Source organism: Cervus elaphus, chromosome X, assembly GCF_910594005.1.
Source record: "Cervus elaphus chromosome X, mCerEla1.1, whole genome shotgun sequence".
Classification (NCBI taxonomy): Eukaryota; Metazoa; Chordata; class Mammalia; order Artiodactyla; family Cervidae; genus Cervus; species Cervus elaphus.
In genome coordinates, this window is record NC_057848.1 from 41,620,316 (window position 1) to 41,645,455 (window position 25,140).

At 38.4% G+C, this 25,140-nt stretch overlaps 1 protein-coding gene across 2 annotated transcripts in view; it reads left to right on the forward strand.

Annotated features, from left to right (window-relative positions):
• DOCK11 (dedicator of cytokinesis 11) overlaps positions 1-25,140 on the forward strand; it is a 202,450-nt gene that overhangs the window by 151,485 nt on the left and 25,825 nt on the right. For both annotated transcript variants that reach the window (XM_043895989.1, XM_043895990.1), the window contains 6 exons: positions 2,696-2,833; positions 6,520-6,702; positions 10,312-10,425; positions 12,660-12,875; positions 12,965-13,022; positions 22,096-22,202. In XM_043895989.1, the coding sequence (XP_043751924.1) occupies positions 2,696-2,833; positions 6,520-6,702; positions 10,312-10,425; positions 12,660-12,875; positions 12,965-13,022; positions 22,096-22,202 (816 nt within the window). The remainder of the gene's footprint in view (positions 1-2,695; positions 2,834-6,519; positions 6,703-10,311; positions 10,426-12,659; positions 12,876-12,964; positions 13,023-22,095; positions 22,203-25,140) is intronic.

Below are 25,140 nucleotides of genomic sequence, written 5' to 3' on the forward strand. Positions count from 1 at the left end.
TAACTAGGCAGATGAAGCTTAGTACAGTATAAAAGCCCCCAGTGAACAGTCAGAAAACTTGGGTGGCAGATCTAGTGTGACCTCAAGAAATAACTGAGACTCATCCTTAAAATGAGAGTTGGACTATTAATAATTTGTTCTTTATTTTCCTTCTCTGTTATTTTTGTGTTTAAAAACAGGCTTTTCCATACTTTTATGAAAGTATCCAGTTAGTTTTAGCCTAAATTATGATTGAGTCAGCCTGTCCAAGTACCTGTTGAGATGAGGTGTCTTGTCAAGCCAGATGATGTCCAGGCAGACTGGCTGGCTGGCTGGCATCCCTTGTCAGGGGTTTATTGGTTTTACTCAAATGCTTGCCTCTCACTACAAATCATCATTGCTAGAATTAAAAAAATATAAGAAGAACAAATTGAAAGCAGTTATCTTGCAGGGTTGTTGAAGGTGTAAAATGAGATAATGGGTGGTAGAGAGCTTTGAATAAACACTATATATCTATGTGCTTTGCTTAGTCGCTCAGTTGTGTCTGTCTCTGCGACCCCATGGACTGTAACCTGCTAGGCTCCTCTGTCCCTGGGATTCTCCAGGCAAGAAAACTGGAGTGGGTTGCCATTCCTCTTCCAGGGGATCTTCCCAACTGAGAGACTGAACCCAGGTTTCCCGCATTGCAGGCGGATTCTTGACCAGCTTAGCTACCAGGGGAGCCCATATAACCATAATGTGAGGTAACAGTAGTGGGAGAAGTCAAAAGTGAAAACTCTTGCTGGCTGTTCGTCTGAGTTACACAGATTTTTTTTCTTTTCTTTCCCCTTCTTAAAGTAATTGAGTTAATTGCTTCAGGCCTCCAGATTTACTATGGAAACCAGGCCTGTGCTTCTCAAAGAGTCTTATAAGGGAAAACTGAATTAGATAGTAAAGAGAAATAGACTGCAGAATTTCTGTATGAAGTATTAAGTTTGTTCTGACTAAAATTCAACCCAAATTCATTTTTTATTATGCCAGTAAATAAGACATTTGGTCTCAAGGTTTGCATTGTTATTTCTTCCTCCTAGTCAGACATTTCTTATTTATGTAACATACATCTCTTGTTAGTTGACATCTCTGTTAGATGACAGACACTGTCCTAAGTGCTTCAGAAGTATTAACTCACTTTTTTATTGTGGGACTGGAGGTAGAAAAGAGGACTCCAGGTGGGCACCAAGGCTCTTTCTGAGATGATGGGAATGAATGGATTGCAATGACTGCACAACTCTGTAAATTTATTAAAAATAATTGAATCATAAATTTAAAATAGGTAAATTTTGTTGTATGTAAATTAAACCTCAATCAACTTAAAAGGACAAATATTAACTCACCTTTAATCCTTACACTAGCTTTGTTATGTAGATATTATTATTTTTCCCATTTTAAAGTGAGAAAAGTGAAGCTCACAGGGAACTTAATGTCACATAGCTAGTCAGTAGCAGATCAGGGTTTTAATCTTGGCCAGTTATCACAAGAGTCCTTGCTTCTAACCACTACCCTATGCTTTTAGTAGACTAAGGGAGGAGCCAGAAAGATGGAGCACCATTCTGGGATTCTGGCTATCAGTGTTACCATTAAATCTGTTACAAAAATGCATATGGTTTTGGTTTTTTGTTGTTGTTTATGGCCAAGTTGTAACCTGCTAATTTAAGGGATAGGAGAGCAGGGCTGAAGACATTAATCAATGCATTCTTTTTTAAACAGAAAGGGTCACAAACCAATAGATACTTCTCCACAATTTCTAGTTTCTTTTATATCTCTAGTAAGTTTACAGAGCTGTGCAGTCATTACAATCCAGTCATTCCCATTATCTCAAAAAGATCCTTGGTGCCCATATGCAGTCCCCCTTTCCACCTCCAGTCTCACAATAAAAAAGTAAGTTAATATTTCTAAAGCACTTAGGATAGTGCCTGTCATCTACCAAGATATGTATGTTAAATAAATTAAGAAATATCTGAATTTGAAGGAAGGAATAAGAGTGCAAATTTTGCTAGACAGGCGCTTTAACAAATCAAATGTCTTATTTACTGGCACAATAAAAAATGAATTTGAGTTGCACATTAGTCAGAACAAATTTAATACTTCATAAAGAGATTGTGCAGCCTATTCCTGATCAGTATCTAAGGAACCTTTAGACAGTCTGTGTAGTCTTTGAATTGTGATACCTGTTATTATCTCTCCTCATAGAGGGTTTAACTGTCACCAGTGGCTAGATATACACTAAACATACATTTAAAAATGAATTGGATAATAGAATTTTAAAATAGAATTGATGTTTTCCTTAATTCTTACATTACTTTATTTCCATCAGAGAAATACAAAGGCTAGTTATCATGTATCCATTTTTAATTTACTGATTTCTTAATTAAGAAGCAATTTGATTAGGTTAGTAGAAAATACACTTCCCATAATAGTTCTGTATTTGCTGTGGTATACTGGAAAAAGATTTTTTTTCATCTATTTAAAAGTAAGCTATTAAGTATGGATTTAGTTTTTATAGTATTTTGAGATTTCCAAATTGAAAGATGGCAGAAATGTTTTTAGATTATGTTAAGCTTCTTATTGTTATTTTTCAAGCAGTGGTTTGATGAACAGGTATAGGAAAAGCCTGTTCTCTCATTTTAGGGGGAGCAGCATAAACTATTTGTAAAAAAAGCTTTTTTATGTTTTCTAGAGTCAACTTTTAAATAATGATGGCCACAACCCATTAATGAAAAAAGTATTTGATATTCATCTTGCTTTTCTTAAAAATGGGCAGTCTGAAGTGTCGCTGAAACATGTCTTTGCCTCACTGCGAGCGTTCATTAGTAAGGTAAGGAACAAATCTTTGTGGCTGCGAGTGGCCTTGCTTCTTGGTAAGAAAGATCAGGGGAACAGGATCTCCAAATCTCAGATAATGAAGCCATTAAATCCTGCCTTCATAACATTAATACAGAACAGCAAAATACAGAAAGAGGGCCTGACCACGAATTCCCTAAAATCACCACGTGCTTTTAATTTCATCTTGTTATTCCTTTTTTTTTTTTCAGTAGGTTCCTTTGAGGAGTGTCATGGTAAAGTTATCAACTGCCAATATTTCTTCTCTTTGGTTTCTTTTTATTTTTTTATTTTTTTTTTTCTTCTTTATATATTTATTTATTTATTTTTTTATTTATTTTTTTTTTTGTTTTTTATTTTTTTAAATTTTTTTATTAGTTGGAGGCTAATTACTTCAAGATATATAAACTGAGTGAGCTCATGTATAATCACTTTGAAAGCAGAGACAAGTTACAAAACCCCAGGGCCTTGTATGATATCTTGCAAGTGGTAGGCACTTAATACATGTTCAGATAAATGAATCCTTCCTTTCAGTGCTAATTGTATCTGTGAGCTCCAGATTTTCAGGCCATTTACGTCATGTAAACTAAAACTTCAGACTAGGTTTTTAGGAACAAATATGACTCAGCAAAAATTGATTTCTGGTCTGTTAAGTATCAGAAACCTAGATGGAGTTAAAATTATGGAAAGGCACAGTCTAGGCCTCCACCCTGGTATATATAACTCCAACAAGACAAATTCAGTTAACTGATTTGTGAAATAGGCTAGCTGAGCAACTTTTTTTTGTCATTATTTGTATAGCAACTTACTGTCCCAAATTGATAGAAAAGTAGATGATTTTGAAGGTTTATTTTTAAATTGCCACTCTTTAATGCAATTTTGTGAATAAAGAAATAAATGAAAAACTGAGTTCAGTGGAAGCATATGACAAGAAACTAAGGGAAAGAGATTCAGAAATAATTCATTTAATGAACAGTGACTGGATGGGTAATTAATTATTGGTTTCAGACTTTGTGTCAAAGATACAGTCTGAGGGCTTATTGTCCAGTAGAGGAAAGCACACATTGATGCACATCTACAAACACCATTAGGATAAAGGAGGCCTACAGAGAACTGAGGGTAAATGGAAGGACAGGAAACACTAATTGAGCAACATTTTTCTGCAGCACTCAAGTTAGGATTTAGTTTGGACTCAGCAATTGAGATGAGACTGAAGAGGTCAATGGGGACCAGATGGTTGTGTCCTCATGTTTTTCATGAGTTAGATTTTCATGAGTTAGATTTCATCTTTTAGATGTTGGGGAGCAGGAAAGCAACATAATTAGATTTGTATTAAGAAAATTGTTGCAGGTATGGGAAAATCTCTTTGAATATAGTGCAGAAGCATAATCTCTGCTCTCATGAAGATTTCAGTGGGTGGAAGGGAGAGGGAAAATAAATAAGTAAATAAAATAGTAATTGAAACAAGTTCTTGGAAGGAACCAAGGTGGTGAAATAGAGGATAATGCTTTGTGGGGGTTACTTTTGATGGGTTTGTCACTTATTTTTATATTTTAACTTTTTAAATTAAGACTTTATGTTTTGAAACCAGTTTTAAATTCACAGCAAAATCCAATGGGAAATACAGAAATTTCCTATATATCCCCACCTCCACGTAGATACATACAATCTCCCCCATTATCAACATCTGCCACCAGAGTGCTGCATTCATTACAACTGATGAACTTACATTGACACATAATCTTGCACGTGGGCTTCCCTGGTGGCTCAGTGGTAAAAAGAACTCACCTGCCAATGCAGGAGATGCAGGTTCGATCCCTGGGCTTAGAAGATCCCCTGGAGAAGGAAATGGCTACCTATTCCAGTATTCTTGCCTGGGAAATCCCATGGACAAAGGAGCCTGGCAGGCTAAAGCCCATGTGATTGCAAAAAGAGTCAGACACGACTTAGCAACTAAACAACAAAGTGCACAGTGTACATTAAGTTTCATTCTTGGTGCATATCCCGTAGGTTTGGACAAATGGCATGTACCCATCTTAGTATCAAACAAAGTATTTTAACTGCCCTAAAAATCTCCATCAATTCACCACTCCCCTCCCCACCACCCCCTGGTAATCAACAGTCTTTTTACTGTCTCCCCAGTCTTGCCTTTTCCAGAATGTCATATAGTTGGAATCTGGGTTTGTCACTTCTAAAATGAGACCTGAAACATGAAAAGGGGCCAGCCATTTGAAAAGCTCAAGGAAAAACACTCTAGGGAAAAGGGATAGAGCTTGAAATTCCTGGAACTGAAAGGTCAGTTTAGCTGGAACGGAGTGAATTAGCGAGGTCATCAGCATACCCGTGGCAGTTGAAGCCATGGGAGTGGTTTAAGTTTCCCTGGAGAGTCTGTACAGGAAGAGCAAGAACAACAACAAAAAGTTAAGAGCAGTGTGTTGGAGAAAAGCAACATAGAAGGGATTGGAAGAGGAGTCTATGGATGAGATGAAAGGGAGCAGTCACAGAAATAGCAAGAAAGGCAAGAAAGAAGCCAAAGTAGAGAGTATCAGTATTATGCAATACAGAGTGGCCTAATAAGATAAGATAGAAAGGAAGTCCATTGGAATTGGCAATTACAAGGTCATTGAATATTTTGGTCATTGCCCACTCAGAGAAGTGATAGATAGAAGACTTCCTATAGCAGATTACTCTACCGCTGTGCCTTCCTTTCCTGTATTTTCATACAGGTGTATCTTGCCCAACAAGATTCATTTAATCTGGTGAAACCATTGATGAGATTTTTTCAATGCCAGCTAGAAAACATTTATTAAATGCTCATTAATAAATGAAGAAGCATAAACAGTAAGAAGCATTGTACTTAGTGTTAAGGTGATAAAAAGAAGATAGATTCCTATAATATGGGCTTAAATTCAATATTTCTGAGAAATAATTTTGAAATAAGGCCCTAGCCTTACATCGATTCCTATAATATGTGTTTTAATCCAAGATTCCTGAGAATGATTTTGAAAGAATCTAGCTTCACACTCCCTGAAAAAATCCATTGTGTACCCTGGAGCAGCTTAGTACTCACTTGCCTAGATATGTGAGCATGGAAGTTTGCAATAAGCCTATGTTCTATGTATAGCTCATTTTCCACAAAGCAGACTGAATACATTCCAAAAGTAGCAGTCACTTGCCTGTTTTGAGGATTAAATAGTCACTTTTGTACTTTTTCTATGCCAAACTATATTTTATTCAACACTGTTGATGAGTAGAGGATGTACATGTTTATGTTTGTGTGTTTACACTTCATCTATACTCCATTTTGTTAAAAGATCAACTTTATTTACTGAATAGATTCTTGATATAATTTTCCCAGCATTTGGAAGTTTATAATATAAGGAGCTGTTTAAATATAAAGCAAAAGAGTAAGTAATGCAGATTGGCCTTCCCATTTTTATGGCCCAAATTGAGACCATAATCATGAAATGAGTCATCATTTCAGTCATTCATGAATACGTGCTGGTCTTTATGTTTTTATCTAGCTTGGGTTCTCCAGAGTGGTGCCCTAATCTTATGTTGATCATGTATCCTCAAAGCACCCAGCTTAGTTTTAGGGAGAATACTGTAGGCACTTGATAGTTGATTGATTTCTGTTTTATGATTTTTCAGATACTTATTTATGTTTTTCCTATTGTTTAGTTTCCCTCGGCCTTTTTCAAAGGAAGGGTAAACATGTGTGCTGCATTTTGCTATGAGGTTTTAAAGTGCTGCACGTCAAAGATTAGCTCAACCAGGAATGAAGCCTCTGCACTTTTGTATCTTCTGATGAGAAACAACTTTGAGTACACCAAAAGGAAAACCTTTTTAAGGACACATCTGCAGGTCAGTGAAAATCGAAGCTTCTCTTTCTTCTGTTCAATCTTTAGCCTCTCTACATTAAGATTTAGAGCTCCCCAGTCTAATAGAAAGCTATTAGCCACAGGTGGCCATCTAGCACTTGAAATGTGGCTAGTCTCAATTCAGGACAAATTGACTTTTGAAGACTAAGTACAAAGAAGTAAAATATTTCAATTGTTTTATATTGACTATGTCAAAATGATATTTTGGATATATTGGTTTAAGTAATATAAATCAAAATTCACTTGTGTCTTTCTACTTTTTAATGTGGCTGCTAGACAATTTAATATTACACATATGACTCATATCCTGTTTCTACTGGACAACACTGCTTGAGAACAGAGATATTAAGAGCATAGATTTCAGATTCCATGAATATCACATACTTTGTGACCTTAGCAAGGACTTCTTTAGTCTCTCAGTACCTCAGATGCTTCATAAGTAAAACACTGGTAAATATCCATACCTACCTCATATGGTTATGGTGAGTATTAAAGAGATGATTAAGTAACAAACAAAGTACTTGTGTTTTGTCATGCTCCAGCATGTGCAGTTAGTTAAAAAATGAGTGAAGTCTCAAAGTTTAATGGAAAACATGGACTTTGGAAACATACCTGATGCTGCTGCTGCTAAGTTGCTTCAGTTGTGTCCGACCCTGTGTGACCCCATAGACAGAAGCCCACCAGGCTCCTCTGTCCCTGGGATTCTCCAGGCAAGAACACTGGAGTGGGTTCCCATTTTCTTCTCCAGTGCACTAAAGTGAAGTGAAAGGGAAGTCGCTCAGTCATGTCCGACTCTTAGCGACCCCATGGACTGCAGCCTACCAGGCTCCTCCATCCTTAGGATTTTCCAGGCAAGAGTACTGGAGTGGGGTGCCATTGCCTTCTCTGGAAACATACCTACCTGGACTTAAATGATAGCTTAGCTACTTACTTAATATGTGACTCTAGGGAAGTTACTCAGTTCGTCTTAACTATTTGCCTTATCTGTAAAATGAGGCCAAGTATGTTTCAGCTTGTGGGGTTTATAATGAAGGTTAAAAATAAAGTGTGTGTATGCCTAGCTCATAATAGACACTTAGTATGTGGCAGTTGTTATTCAACATCTCCATAATTTTTTGCTTATGTGATGAAACAGGTGTGAACTGAAATACAGTTGGGAGTTCTTGGCTCAGTTGCCCTCTTTGTAATATGGGAAATGCTTGGTCGTATTTCTGTCTTTAGTGCCATGGTCTGTCCCATTGCCATTGTTTGTTGGAGACTGGGTTATAAATAAGGAAACGGCCATAAGTAGCTTTTTAGAAACGTCATCAGAGATGTGAAACTCTGATAGAAGTATGTGCTTCCTGTAAAAAGTTGTATCTAGTTATTTTTGGATACTAGGTCTAGCATTATATGTCAGGGTGTCTAATATTTGCTTTCATAGAGATGTCACTTGAATACCACCTTCCTCCAAAGCATTTCTGCAATTAGTGTGCTGATATTTTTGAATTTCCCTGTTAGGGTCCATTCTTCTGTGTTAAAACATCAATTTGTCTCAAGTCCTATATTCAAATGGAAATGAATTAATAAATTGCAGATTCTGGTTCTAAGTGCTAAATAAACTGATTAAGTTGTAATATTATGATTATGATCTTTTAAATCCTCATAACAGCTCTATAATGTTGGTATTGTTATTATCCCTATATTGCCTTTAAGGAAAGTGAGGCACAGGGGAGTTAATTCACTTTCTCAATGCCATTCAGTGCATAATTGATAAAGTTTTGAATCTAGGTCAGTTGGACTCAAGAGCCTGCACCCAACTCCTACAGTATCTTGCTTCTCAGGACAAGGGGTAAAGCTTCTGGCCACTAACACCTTAGCCTGAATCATATAAGCATTCATTAAAAGGAGCCGGAGAGATTTAAAAGCACCATGCATGCATGCTCAGTTGCTTCAGTCGTGTCTGACTCTTTGCGACCCTGTGGACTGTAGATCACCAGGCTCCTCTCTTAATGGGATTCTCCAGCCAAAAATACTGGAGTGGGTTGCCATGCCTTCTTCCAGGGTATCTTCCCGACCCTGGGATCAAACCCACATGTCCTGCATCTCCTGCACTGCAGGCAGATTCTTTACTGCTGAGCCATCAGTGAGGCCTAAGAGCACCATTACATGGCATTGTACCATTAATCATTATGTAATGTATATGCTATAACATGTACTGCTGTCTAAAGTATTTAGATAGGCCCTAGTCAGAAACAAAGAAGAGAGCTGAGGCACTGGAGTTGGAAGTCTAGCACACTGAGACAGACTAGTGAAAAGAAATAAAAAACCATCAAAGAAATGTCATTTATTCCCAACTTTGCCAAAACTATTAACTAGCAAGCATATTGAAGGTAGATACCTGTATCTACCATTGTATCAGTTCACTAATTATGAAAACGGTTTCAGGTCTAGCTATGCTATGAGTTTGGAAGATTTTTCACATCAAACCAAGAGAAATCTCAATAAAATTTGAAACTAGGAACCTCCATTGATCTATAATTCTGGTTTTGTGACAATACCATAGTGTCTTGATTACTGTAGCTTTGTAGTATAGTCTGATGTCAGCAAGGTTGATTCCCCTAGCTCCATTTTTCTTTCTCAAGATTGCTTTGGTTATTTGGGGTCTTTTGTGTTTCTATACATATAGTAAAATTTTTTGTTCTAGTTCTGTGAAAAATGCCATTGGTAATTTGATAGGGATTGCACTGAACCCGTAGATTGCTTTGGTAGTATGGGTATGGTCATTTTCACAATATTGATTTTTCCAATCCACGAACATAGTGTATCTCTCCATCTATTTGTGTTGTGTTTGATTTCTTTCATCAGTGTCTTATAGTTTTCTGCATTTGAGTCTTTTGTCTCTTTAGGTAGGTTTATTTCTAGGTTTTTATTCTTGTTTTTGAAGTAGTGAAGGAGTTGTTCCTTAATTTCTCTCTGATTTTTCATTGTTAGTGTACAGGAATGCAAGGGATTTCTCTGTATTAATTTTGTTTGTATCTTGCAGCTTTACTGAAGTTGATATTTTTTTATGATATGATTTTGTCTTTAGCTTAAAATTTTTTCTGTTTATTTTTACCTGTGCTGGATTCTTCATTGCTGTGTAGCCTTTTCTCTATTTGCAATGAGTAAGGGCTGCTCTTCATTGCTGTGTTCCAGCTTCTCATTGAAGTGGCTTCTCGTGTTGCAGAGCATGGGCTCTAGGACACGCAGGCTTCAGTGGCCATGGCATGTGGGCTCAGTAGTTACAGCTCACAGGCTCTAGAGTGCAGATGCACTAGTTGTGGCGCAGTGCTCTGTGGCATGTGGGATCTTCCCAAACCAGGAATCGAACCCATGTCTCCAGCATTGGTAGGCAGATTCTTTACCTCTGAGCCCCCAGGGAAGCCCCTACCATTGCTGTTTCAATAGAAGAATTTAAACCCCTCATGTAAGAAGAAAATAGATTTTGTTGGCACTCTAATATCTTTAAAAGAAGCATTTTGTATGAGTGTCTATGGGTTTGTACATTGATGAAAACAAGCAGCATGTGTTCAAAAGACATTTGAAAGATGGTGTTTTCTTCTTTCCACAGATAATAATTGCTGTAAGCCAGCTGATAGCAGATGTAGCACTAAGTGGAGGATCGAGATTTCAGGAGTCTTTATTCATTATCAATAACTTTGCAAACAGTGACAGACCTATGAAGGTATGTTCTCACTTTAAGTGAAAAATTAGAACCATGTTCACTGTCAGGGGAGTTTCACTTCTCAAGGTAAACTCTGCACTGGATTCACAACTTTTATATAGTATCAAGTGTATAGAATGTGAGCTTCACGAGTCAAGGTTTTGTCTAGTACATCCATGTACCTCTAGCACCTAGAACACTGCTAGGTACACAGTAAATATTTAGTATTAGTTGAATGGGTGGATGAATGACTATACTGTGTATACTTAATTATGATAGGATTTGAATTTTTTCTGGGGTTGAGTTTTAAACTTACTCAGCAAAGAAATGGGTTTTTTCTCAACTGTTGTTACCATTTGTAAGATTGGTTAATTAAACACTGAGTTGGAAATTTCACAAAACATTTCTTTCTAGAGTTGCTAATAGCTGCTGGATCCTTTGTCAGCAGATGAGAAATGGCACAGAAGGGATTCATTACTACATGATATTCCAAGTTGAAAAAATCATCTGTTAACTGGGGCTTGCCAGAGATACTCATTGGCAAACCCATGTCCAAGGCTATTGTTCTTAGGTAACCGTTGGCTGAGGTGAAACCCACAGCCCTGACCACCACTCCTCAGACCTACCTATATACTTCAAATCTAAAACGTTGTAAAAGTTTGTTGTTTTGTAGCATGGAGAGTAGTTTCTGTTCTTCAGTGATGTACATGTAGAAGGGAAGAAGACTCCTTTGCCAATAGAGAACGTTTCCTCCCAGAGGAATCATCCCCATTCTTGGGAAAGGTCATCTTCCAGCATAATTTGACAATTTGTGTAAAATCTGGAAAAAAAAGTTTGCAGTCATAGCATACTTGATGTTTGGGACATGTTGAATCTTTGTACCAAAACATATTCCCATAGGAATGTTGCTTAGACTGAAAAAACAAAAAAACACTGAATAGTGCCAGCCATTCTCAGGCTGGGAAAGTAGAACTTTTCAGGCAGTTCTACTGCTTCCTTGTGAAATCAGTATATGCTCCAACTAATCCCATGAGCATAGAAATAGCTTATATCCTTTAGCATCTTTTACTCATATCCTAAAAGTATTTTCCATTTTTTACCATCCTTAAATCCATGTTATATAAAAGTTAGACTGCCAACATTTTCAAAGTAAATGGGGTCTGTTTTAGTCCTGCTTGATAGGAAATTGTTTTCATGACTGATTTGTGAAATGACAGCTTTATGCTGGTAGAGCAATCATTACCAATAAACTCTCTTACAACAAAGGTATAGATTTCTCCCAGTAAATGAAATCTCTATTAATGTATATGAAGAGACTTTATATACACACACAAACACATATCAATAATAATTTTTAAAAGTCATCTTTAAAGAAGACTCTTTTGAAAATCATTTTCTCTACCTTTGGTGATATTCACATTGAAAAGCTCCCTAAGGCCTGTACCTGTCCCTACTCTTCTTCTCAGAACCCTACATATAATTGTGATTACTCCAGTGGGGTGAATAGGAAATTCTTTAACTTCCTATTTTTGAAGACTAAGGCAACCCTTTAATAGAAAGTAATGATGTATTTAAGCTCTTCATAGTGTTCTGTGATTCATAAACTCTTATTTCCATAATTGGAAATTGGTTTTCAGGTTAATGCATATGGTAGTGGGTCGATGGAAGAATGACTAAGGTCATGAGCTCTGTAGCCCAACTGCCTGGATGTCAGTCCTGTCTCTACCACTTAACAACTTCACGACTTTGGCCAAACTACTTAACTGCTGTGTATCTTGGTTTTCCCATTGGTAAAATGAATTATAATAGTCTTAATTCATAATGTTGTTATAAAGTTGAAAACATGTAAAGTGCCCAGGCCACTGCTTGGTACATAGTAAGATATCAATTTTTAGTTACCATTAACTAAAATTACACAGTAAAGGTGAATATGGATTACCTTTATTGCCGTTGAATTGACAGCAGAGGAGGTGGGGTCTGAAACCAGGTAGTCTGGCTCCAGAGTCTGTGCTTCTATGTGTTAAGAATATACTGCCATCAAACTCAGTGCTTTTGAAGCCTGAGATAGTAGAATATTGTTTAAAGAATTAATTTAAAACTCTTTAGGCATGCCCACGTGCCAAGAACCAAGAACCGAATACCAAAATTTCTGACAAGGGGTAAAAGTTCTATGTTATTCCCAGGATGGGCTGCTTAGGGCTAGAGCACACCGATAACATTGAAAAACATGTCTTTTTTGTTTGTTTTGATATTAGGCAACTGCTTTTCCCTCAGAAGTCAAAGACTTGACCAAGAGAATCCGAACTGTTCTTATGGCCACAGCTCAAATGAAGGAGCATGAGAAGGACCCTGAAATGCTAATTGATCTCCAGTATAGCTTAGCCAAGTCCTACGCAAGTACCCCAGAGCTCAGGAAAACCTGGCTTGATAGCATGGCCAAGATTCATGTAAAAAATGGAGATTTTTCAGAGGTGACTACTTATGACTTTATTCTAAACAAAAGCACTCACAAACCCCTGGAGCCCAATCTCACAGTTCCTTCTTTGTCATCCTTTTTCAGGCAGCAATGTGTTATGTCCACGTAGCGGCTTTGGTTGCAGAGTTTCTTCATCGAAAAAGTAAGATATTTCTGTTCTTCAAGTCAGGGAGAACTTCAGCTAGCCCAAGGAGTTTTATCTTTGTAGCTTGCAGCTATGAATGGCATATGATTGAGCTCTGAAAATAGGCTCACCTTTCATCTCACTCTCTTTTTTTTCCACTCACTGTTAAACAGAAGTTGTTCTAAAAGAAAACTGGATTGTTCATTTGCCTTCTGCTTTCATTAAGAGTACAAGAATAAGTTAAACAGTACAGGGCCAGCCCTGATGCTCAATGTTTATTTTCCAAGACTGTCTCCCTGGAAGACTGCCACAGATTAAATTCTTCTCGGCTTATGGGAAGCTCTGGATAACATACATCACTGATTTTCCCCTGTCTGCCCCAACTTTACCAACAACTGTCCATGAATTATATCTCTACAGCCATTTTAGTATAACAGTATCTTGGTATTAAAAGGCAATTGCGAGGACTTCCCTGCATTCCCAGTGCAGGGCTCATGTTCTATCCCTGGTCAGGGAATCAGATCCTGCATGCCACAACTAAAGGTCTCACCTGCTACAACTAAGACCCAGTGCAGGCAAATAAAGAAAGAAATATATTTTTAAAAATGCTAAAAAGACAAAAAAGGGAGTTCACACATCAGCTAGATGGCCCTATAAGATGTCGTTTGTTTATATCCCCACCTCAAGAACAATTTGGCATCCATACATGGATGAAGTGCCTTTGTGGGAGCTGTGGGATCCAGCCCCACATACCAAGGGACCTGGGAGGAATGTTACCCACCCATGTATCAGGTAATGGGCAGACAGACCTGTGTCCTGTCCGTGGACCTTGCAGTGGCCTATGAGCTGGCTCCAGCCCCACTCAGCTGCAGTCTAGGATCTCCTGGAGGACACTTGTTTTAGATAATCACCCATAGATGAGAAAGCCTTGGGGGAAGTCCAGAAGTCCCGTGCAGAAGTCCCAGCATGCTATTGGAGCAGAAATTATACAAGTTTGAATGCATTGAAGAGGGTGAGAGGAATAGTTTGATGTATTCATGTCACCTTTTCCACAAGGTGGCACAGCTCAGTGCCAAGAGAGACTTTCTCACCCTGATTCCTAATGCAGGGAAAAGGGAGAGCATATGAAGGGGTACTGTGTTTCCCAGCAGCACAGGATGCTCCCAAAGAGGCCCATTTCTCTCTTGCTCCATCCAGAGTACTGAGTTGTGAGCTGAATGACGGAGGCAGGAAGAGGCTGAGAGAGCAGCAGATAGGATTCTTAGAGGGCATTAATGCAAACAGACCCTACTAACCACATCATAGACTCCATGAAAAAGGCTGCCAACAAATCCCTAGAGATATTTAGCCTGTGGATCCCCCACTGGCCCACAGGCACCCCTGGTGCTCCATGTGCCTCAGCCACACTCTCCACCATCCTGTAGCTGGATCTCTGTGCTTGCTGCTGAGGGCAGTGAGAGCCAGCTCTGGCAGATGGATACTGAGCATGTGCAGAAAGCCAGCCTGAGTTTGTGGGCCAGGGAGAGACCACAGGTAGCATCACCCTGGGGAAATCAAATGGGAGGCTGTTAACACCTGGCCTAGTGTGTTACATGATGGAGAAAAGACATATGTGCTTATGAATTCTGTCATATTTGGGAGCCAGAATCACAGAGCAGGTGTATCCATAGAAGGTCTGTGAAAGCCTCAGAATCCCTAGCAGGACAGATGGAAAGTATTTCTCACCCAAAATCAGTCAGTAAAATTGGTTGAAGGTGGCTGCCATTTAAAATGTGAAGATAGTAATGCAAAATTTCAAGGAACATGAAAAATGAAGGAAATAGGACACCCCCAAAGGATCACAATAATCTTGTAGTAAGGAAGACATGGACATCTGCAATTTATCTAATAAAGAATTCAAAATAGCTTTTCTAAGGAAGCACAATGAGCTACAATAAAACAGAAAATTCAATAAGATCAGGAAAATAATACACAGACAAAATGAGGAGTTAAACAGAGTTGGAAGTCTCATAAAAAGAACCAAGCATTTTCTGGCACTTATGAATACAATGAATGAAGTTAAAACTGAAATAGAGGGTATTAAAAAGAGAATGGATCAAGGAGAAGAAATAATCTGCATTAAAATACTAGACCTTTGAAATTGTCGAATCAGAGGAGAAGAAGGATGAAGAGTAAAGAAAGCCTATATGATCTATGGGATACTATCAGCAGAAACCTTATAGGCTAGGAGAGGGTAGAATGATATTTTTCAAGTTCTGAAAGAAAAAAAATAACTGCCAACCAAGAATACTCCATCCAGCAAATTTGTCCTTCAGAAATGGACAGATGAGTACTTTTCCAGGAAAACAAAAGCTGAGGGAGTCCATCACCACTAGACCTGTCTTCCAAGAAATGCTGAGCAAAGTTATTCCTGTTGAAGTGAAAGGATGCTAATTAGTATTATGGAAACATGAAATGGATCCATATGAATGGATGAAGAAGACATGGCACATGTAGTCAATGGAAAGAAGGAAATCCTACCATTTTGACAACACAGATGGATTTGAGGGTATCATGCTAAGTGAAATACATCTGAGAAAGAGAAAGACAAATACTATACAATCTTACTTATATGTGGAATCTTAAGCCAAACTTGTAGCCACAGAAAGTAGATTGTAGAGAGTAGCCAGAGGGGTGCCAAAAATAGGGTGATTTTGGTCAAAGGGTACAAATTTCCACTTAAAGATGAATATGTTCTGGATATCTAATGTATATAGTGATTATAGTGAAGAAGATTTTGTTATATACTTGAATGTTGCTAAGAAAATAGATCTTAAATGTTTTCACTCTATCCAAAATGGTAATTATGTGTGGTGATGAACTCTAATGTGGTAGTCATTTCACAATATATACATGTGTCAAATCAACACATACACCTTAAATATACACAGTGTTCAATATCAATTATGTCTCAATAGAGCTGGGGCTGGTTGTAGGGCTGGCGGGGGGGGGGGGGGCATCCACAAAAGGAGTCATGGTCTTAAAGGGTTCAGGATTCGATAAGTCTAATTCAGGAATCTGCCTGAAAGCTTCTCTTTCCAAAATTAGTATTGTTGACTACTGTAACAACTACTTAAATAGTAAAACAGTTGAGTTAGGAGAATAGATACACATATAGATATGGCTGAGCCCTTTGCTGTCCACCTGAAACTGTCACAGCATTGCTATTGGCTCTACTCCAGTATAAAATAAAAAGTTTTAAAAAAATTGACTGACATTGGGCACTGCAAAGAAATCTCCCACTGTCGATCATAATTGCCAACCTATTGGGTTAGCCAAAAACTTCATTTGGGTTTCTTGTAACATCAGATGGAAAACACTGAAAGAACTTTTTGCCCAACTCAGTATTTCCTTGAAGGCAGTCAAATGAGTAACATTACTGCAAAATAAAACCATCTTGTGGGAGTCACATCACTCTGGTTTTGGCTATGAGAACACAACCATGTTTTATTTTTTAATTCCAGAATTTCTATAGTTAACCAGGTATTTTTCTTCCCAAACAAAATGGCATAACTAAAATGATTCATTTTACTTGCATATTAAATTAACCACCTTCTGTTTGGTTCTGAATTTCTTTTCAACAATCATATGTTTGAAATTGACATTCTCTAGTTTTTTCTTTTTTGTACATATGTGGTTTTAAAGTGAAGAACGAGATTAAGTATCAAAAGAAGGCCTTGTTTGAGGCTTCTTTTCCGTACATCACTGGTGTGCCTGTGAAATTGCCATAAAGCAAATACTGAAATTGCACACCTTCAGTTAGAAATAAACTAACAAATATGAGAACCCTAAACACAACTAAATAAGGTTTTAGATGTGTCTTTTAGATATATCAGGTTAATACTATCTCATCTTTTCAATTAGTAGAAATTTGAAATAAGAGTTTTATGTCTACTAAGTATAAACCTACACACATTAAAGTTAACTATATTAAAGTATTTCCTTAGAATTTTTTCAGAGGGGCAAAGACCTTAAAACTAAGCAAAAATAAAGAATTATTTCTCTCCATTATCAGTTCTTAAGCTATAGAATGATAACTAAAGGATTGGAGAAAATAGGAACTAAAATATATAAATTTGCTGTGAATTTTTTTTGAAAGTAGCTTGAGGCAGCCAGCCTGAACAGCAAACAGTGTGACATGTTTCAAGAAGTGGAAATAGTTCTTTTAACCAATCATTTAAATAGTTATTTCACAAAACCTTCAAGGGTTGTTTTTTTGTTTGTTTCAGAATTTATCCTTTGTAGAAATCAAAGAACCCTTCTCTGAGTAAGAAAAAACCATGTTTTGCATTTTAACAAAAGTAATGTTAAATTTAGGAGAAGTTTACATATTTATTTATAGGTACCACCTATTTTTAAGCCTGGAAAATTCTACTCACTTAAACTAGCAAATCTTATTCTGAAATTGTGGCAGTAGTAAAATCCTTAGGGTTTCCCTCCCTTAGCTTCTTTCATTCCAATGATCCGAAATACTTGATTTTGTTAATTTTGTGATTAAGGTATGATAGTTATGCCAAGGTAAACCACTAGTGTTAAAGCACAAGTTAAACTCTTAATCTGTTACGCTGTCTTCCAGTCTGAGAAATCCATAACCTAGGTTATTCTGGATATTCACAGAGTAAATAAAAGTACATTTGAGTGCAGGACTGAAAGAAAAATTTCCATTTATACTTAAGACAAACTTATTTATCAAAAACAATAGAGCAATTGTAGAACCCTTTGCTTTCTATCAAATATCCTTTTATGATTAAGACAAAATCTCTGACATATCAATTGCCAAAATTTTCCAGTTTTCTCAAAGTTCTATGCCATTTCTCTTGAAGTCATCATAAAGCTTTCTTTTTCATCAAGATGGAATGAAATGCTACAGCTGACACATTAGAGACAGATGTTCTCCTGTTTAGAGTTTTTACGAAAAAAAAATAGTTTGTCCCATTGAGTGCTTTCTTGAGTGAGCAAAGACTTGGTCCCCGGGCATCCTGAAGTCACCACAGAACACCAGAGAGGGGCCATTTCTAGATCCTGTTTGTCATGCTTCAGGCACTGAACTGAAAGGGAAAGTGGGGAGAGAGGTACAGTGCTCCCTGCCTCACCCCCACCCTCATACTTCTTTCAGCCAGAGCTCTTGCTCTTTGTACCAGAGATTTTTTTTTTTTTGTACCAGAGATCTTAAGGATCTCAGTTTCTGTCCTTTTTCTAGGTTACTTCTAAGCGGTGATATGAGGTGTTAGTTACTCCCACTCCCAAAAATACATAATGAAAAAACAGATCTAAGTGTCCTTACTTCTACTTTCTCTGCAAACCTCAACATGTTCTAGGTGTCATTCTCCGGAGACTAGACTCATGTACCTCTTCCCCTTCTCTTCCTGAGACAGTGCACAGCTGTTTGCCCCCAGGGTAGACAAGAATCAAGTGTGCATTCTTCCACCACCACAGAGCATCCGAGATTCAGCAAAGCTTCAGGCCTGCAGAGCTCCTCCATCACCCCAGGAAAAGGAATTTCCTTTCCCATAGAGTCTGTTCTTTTCATGCCTTATAGGGTAATGTTGGTCCCTTGCCCAAGTCTTTATACCCGGGATCTGACAGCTTCAGTTCTGCATAGCTTTTCCTTTCCTCAGTTCCTTCCCAGTTACAGCCTTTTCCCTTTGTGCCCTCCACTTGAGGCTCTTATCTCCTAATCCTCTTCTAACTAGCAGTCTTATTTTAGCAAGGGTAGCTTTCCCACCCTCCAGACTCTGCTCCACTTTGTTCACGGGACCATTCTTGCTCAAGGTAGTCGTCTACTTGGACAGTTTGCATCTTGCTTGCCCTAGGATAACATCAGGAAAACAGAAGCCACAGCTCTGAAGGGCAGAATCAGGAATCCAGGTCACATACCAGAAAGATTTAAAGCAGACCCTTTAAGACCAGGTGGTATAAAGCTACACAGGGCTACAGAAGAGCTCTCAAACACATATACACTGGCCTAGATTTAGTAACTTGTTTCATCTGAAACAAGACTCAATGAAACAAGACTAAAGGGAATCCAAGTTTTCCCCAGGCATTTTGAAGACCCACAAAAGAGAGTCCTATTATCATTGGATAGTTTGGTGGGTGTTGATAACTTAAACAAACAAGAACATATATATTTATATATATGGATATGTGTGTTTATGTGTATATATATGTGCTTCTCTAATTAGAGATGCATCATCAGGCATAGGAATCAAGATAATGCACTTAGCAAGAAGAGTGGACTCTGAAGCTAAAAAAATCCTTAAGAGTAGTCTTTACACCAGATGATGTAGACCACAGAGTCCAAAAGTAGCTCTTAACCTGTTTGTTTCTGAGAGGAACCATAATTTACCCTCCCTCTACTTGAGATACACACCAAAAGACCCTTTCCTGAGATGCTTTGGCCCCTTTTTATCCTCTCCTGAATCCCGGCCCTCTCTAGAAACCCTGGATGTGGGAATCTTTTAGAATAAACTATCCTCAGAGTAGACAGAATTTTTCCCCCAGTCTTGGATGTAGCTGCCTGAGGCCCTCAGGAGGTTGACTCTTTTCTTTGTTAAGGACTATATTCTTTACCTGTTCTCAAGTTTTGGGGCCCTCTTCCTTAACTGCCTAACTAACCCTTCACTTTATGAATCAAGTGGGATGTTTTCTCCTAAATTTCCAAAAGCTCTCACAACGCACTAATACACAACGAGTGTCCCATAGACCAAGCCATGATACGTGACCCTTTTTCCATCAGAATGCTGAGAAATCTCAGTATGAAGTTTGGCTTTCTTAAACCTTCCTTCTTCCTTCTCCAGCCTCTAACACCAGGAAGCTTACCAAATACTTAGTTGTGAGAACATCATCATTTCTAAGCATCACTATTAGATTGTAGAACAGTAGGTAGCAAAAGTTGTTCGTCCCCTTTGCAACCAGTGATTTTCTGCTGACTAGCAGATTCTGTTATGAGGAGACTGAATTTCCCTCTAAAGTGACAACCCACTTATATAGGGGTAAATGCAACCACAGCAAGAGTGTCTGGATGTGTTCCTAAGTGCAAAATCTGTAGAACAACCATGTGGGCTTCTATCCCCAGACTCGTGTTTGATGATAACAGTCTGGTCCACAATCCTACAGCAGCTGTTCTCAGCTGGGGCTCACTTCTTACCTCCCAACAGTTCAACTGCAGTCACTTACTATACCAACTGCTAGCAATTATTTAATTTTATCTCGAGAAACCTAGTTTACTTGTTGGTAGCTTTGGTAAAACAAATTTATTAAACACTTGTTATATGTTAGGTGCTGCTCTAAACACTTTACATTTCATTGAATTCTTATAAGTCATTGTCATCTGTTTTACAGATACAGTCCTAGAGAGAGAAACATGTCTCAAATCGCACAGTTAATGATAAAACTGGGTCTGTCTAACTCCAAAAGCTCTGGTTCTTCCAGTGCCCCATCCTGTTTCTCTCAGGGTGCCTCATCCCTGGCATCTATTTTATTTCCTACCTCTCTTTTCAAGTCGTAGGCCACTTTTCCAATTCTCCAGTAAAACAAGGAACTAGAGATGATTACAAAAGCTCATTCAATGTTTACCTGAAAAGTACATGCCCTCTTTGTTTAGGTGACAGACGATAAACATACACAGGATCAAAGTGTTAATAAGTTTTAGATCATATTCAGTTCATTTCAGTTCAGTTCAGTCACTCAGTTGTGTATGACTCTTTGCAACCCCATGAACCGCAGCACGCCAGGCCTCCCTGTCCATCACCAATTCCCAGAGTTTACCCAAATTCATGTCCATCGAGTCAGTGATGCCATCTAACCATCTCATCTTCTGTTGTCCCCTTCTCCTGTCTTCAATCTTTCACTACATCAGGGTCTTTTCAAATGAGTCAGCTCTTCCCATCAGGTGGTCAAAGTATTGGAGTTTCAGCTTCAACATCAGTCCTTCCAATGAACACCCAGGACTGATCTCCTTTAGGATGGACTGGTTGGACCTCCTTGCAGAGTCCTTGCAGTTGGACTTTCAAGAGTCTTCTCCAACACCACAGTTCAAAAGCATCAATTCTGCACTCAGCTTTCTTTATAGTCCAACTCTCACATCCATACATGACTACTGGAAAAAGCATGGCATTGACTAAATGGACCTTTGTTGACAAAGTAATGTCTCTTCTTTTTAATATGCTGTCTAGGTTGGTCATAACTTTCCTTCCAAGGAGCAAGCGTCTTTTAATTTCATGGCTGCAATCACCATCTGCAGTGATTTTGGAGCCCAAAAAAATAAAGTCAGCCACTGTTTCCATTGTTTCCCCATCTATTTGCCATAAAGTGATGGGACCAGATGCCATGATCTTAGTTTTCTGAATGTTGAGCTTTAAGCCAACTTTTTCACTCTCCTCTTTCACTTTCTTCAAGAGGCTCTTTAGTTCTTCTTCACTTTCTCCCATAAGGGTAGTGTCATTTGCATATCTGAAGTTATTGATAGTTCTCCCAGCAGTCTTGCTTCCAGCTTGTGCTTCATCCAGCCCAGCGTTTCTCATGATGTACTCTGCATATAAGTTAAATAAGCAGGGTGACAATATACAGCCTTGATGTACTCCTTTTCCTATTTGGAATCAGTCTGTTGTTCCATGTCCGGTTCTAACTGTTGCTTCCTGACCTGCATCCAGGTTTCTCAAGAGGCAGGTCAGGTGGTCTGGTATTCCCATCTCTTTCAGAATTTTCCAGTTTATTGTGATCCACACAGTCAAAGGCTTTGGCTTAGTCAATAAATAGATCATATTAGGAAACTTTCACTATACTAGGCATTGCAGATGAGGGATAATCAGAGAATGAAACTTATTTGTACGTACCTTGAGCTCATCATTTGGGGAAGAGACTGGTAGGATACATAGTAGGTAGAATTGGTAAAAAAGTTTTTTTTTTTTTTTTTTGTAACAGAAAATTGAACTTTGTTTCTTACCAAAAGTATGTGTTTATTTTTAAGGATAGGTAATCCATGTAAGTCTGTCTCTCATTTACAAAACACTTTTAAAAAGTAAATTTACCTCACTGCTTTTTATTTATACAGAATTATTCCCTAATGGATGTTCAGCCTTCAAGAAAATTACTCCCAACATAGATGAAGAAGGAGCAATGAAGGAGGATGCTGGAATGATGGATGTCCATTATAGTGAAGTAAGATTCCAGGGCCTACATTGTCAGATAAATTTAACTTCTTTAAATATATTTACTTTAAGAAATTATTACAGCTAACTTAATTTGAAAGGTAACTAAGGGTTGATGAACTGTAAGGATTATAACTACCCTGGGATCAGATGTCCCTTTTTGGAATGTGGAGCCCTATCTCTGCAACAGTTCTTACTGTCTGGTTTGAGAAAGGTACCATGTATCATCATCCTTTCCAGTAACCAGATCACAGGTACCATACTTTGAGGACCTCTCCATAAAAAATAGAGTTAACAGTATAACAGCTAAGGAGAGGAGGCTTCCAGGTGTTTTTTTTTTTTTTTTTTTCATTTATTTTTATTAGTTGGAGGCTAGTTACTTTACAATATTGTAGTGGTTTTTGTCATACATTGACATGTATCAGCCATGGATTTACATGTATTCCCCATCCCGATCCCCCCTCCCACCTCCCTCTCCACCCTATCCCTCTGGGTCTTCCCAGTGCACCAGGCCCGAGCACTTGTCTCATGCATCCAACCTGGGCTGGTGATCTGTTTCACCCTAGATAATATACATGTTTCGATGCTGTTCTCTCGAAACATCCCACCCTCGCCTTCTCCCACAGAGTCCAAAAGTCTGTTCTATACATCTGTGTCTCTTTTTCTGTCTTGCATATAGGGTTATCGTTACCATCTTTTTAAATTCCATATATATGCGTTAGTCTACTGTATTGGTCATTATCTTTCTGGCTTACTTCACTCTTTATAATGGGCTCCAGTTTCATCCATCTCATTAGAACTGATTCAAATGAATTCTTTTTAATGGCTGAGTAATATTCCATGGTGTATATGTACCACAGCTTCCTTATCCATTCTTCTGCTGATGGGCCTCTAGGTTGCTTCCCCAGGTGTTTTTAAGATGGAAAAGTTTCTGCTCTGAGCTTCATGTGGATAGTGAATAGCTGCAGTTGTCACTCACTTAATAAGACTTTGGACTTGGTGATAGAAGAGGATTAAAATAATTAGTTATGGCTGATCCCTGACCTCCAGAGTCTACCTAAAGAGACAACCCACCTACACAAAATGGAGAAAAGCAAGACAGTGCCATTTGAATAATACAGACAATAGGCAGAGTCAAAGGTGAGAGATAACCTTTGGGCTGAGGAGAGTTAGGACTAGAGAGAGGTTTAAAGAATGAGGATACCCTGAAGTCATTTCAGCAGCGGCGGTGAATAGCTGGGGTAAAAGTTAAGAGGTGGGAACATGTAAGGTTTGTTTTAGGAGGAAGAGTAAATGGATCATTTTGGCTAAGCCATTGGGTTTGCATAGGGAAGAGTAGTAGTGGAGGTTCAAATTTGAGAAACTTTGAATGTCTGGACTTAATTGATTAGACTGTTGAATTGCTATCAAAGGTTTCTGAGCAGAATAATAACAAGATGCAATGAAGCAGGAGGAAAGGTTAAATTGGTGGTAATGTGGGAAATATATTGGAGTTTGATGGATGGTGGCTGGGGGCAGAGGCTGGAATGCAGGCTACCCTAAGTATCCAGTTGTGAAGCAGCCAGGCCTAAACCCAGCTTGTGACAGGTTCAGGGAACACTCAGGAAAAGAGGAAGACTTGTTGGCTATGTAGAAGAGTCAAAAGTAGCACTGAGATTTCAGGTTTGGATATTTATAGAAAAATGACGGATGGATGATTTTACAGGGAAGGTGATGAATTCCATTTTTTGATGAGTATTGAATTTGAAGTATCAGTAGAAGGTTACTGAAATGGAAACAACATTATGTCATTAGACATTCAGAATTGAATCTAAGGAGAGAGATCAGGGTTGCGGAGCCACATCTGGAAGTCATAGCTGTGTGAGAAGCAAAGCACACTGATAATGGGAGATAATATAGCAAGTGAAGACCAGAGAACCAAGAACTGAATCACAGTGACATTCACAATTAAGGAATGTGAAGACCAAAAAAAGAAACAACAAAAGGAGGGAGACTGAAGTGCTTGCAGGCCCATAGAAATGAATTTTTTTTTAAGATTGTGTTAAGAAACATAAAAAGCAGCAGTTTAAAGTGATAGAGACAAACTTTGTACTCTATGAACTGTATTTTTTATTTTTTTTCCATTTATTTTTATTAGTTGGAGGCTAATTACTTTACAATATTGTAGTGGTTTTTGTCATACATTGACATGAATCAGCCATGGATTTACATGTGTTCCCCATCCTGAAGCCCCCTCCCACCTCCCTCTCCACCCCATCCCTCTGGGTCTTCCCAGTGCACCAGCCCTGAGCACTTGTCTCATGCATCCCACCTGGGCTGGTGATCTGTTTCACCCTTGATAGTATGCTTGTTTCAGTGCTGTTCTCTCTGAACATCCCACCCTCGCCTTCTCCCACAGAGTCTAAAAGTCTGTTCTATACATCTGTGTCTCTTTTTCTGTTTTGCATATAGGGTTATCATTACCATCTTTTTAAATTCCATATATATGCGTTAGTATACTGTATTGGTCTTTATCTTTCTGGCTTTCTTCACTGTGTATAATGGGCTCCAGTTTCATCCATCTCATTAGAACTGATTCAAATGAATTTTTTTTAATGGCTGAGTAATATTCCATGGTGTATATGTACCACAGCTTCCTTATCCATTCATCTGCTGATGGGCATCTAGGTTGCTTCCATGTCCTGGCTATTATAAACAGTGTTGTGATGAACATTGGGGTGCACGTGTCTCTTTCAGTTCTGGTTTCCTCGGTGTGTATGCCCAGGAGTGGGATTGCTGGGTCATATGGCAGTTCTATTTCCAGTTTTTTAAGGAATCTCCACACTGTTCTCCATAGTGGCTGTACTAGCTTGCATTCCCACCAACAGTGTAAGAGGGTTCCCTTTTCTCCACACCCTCTCCAGCATTTATTGTTTGTGGACTTCTGGATAGCAGCCATTCTGACTGCT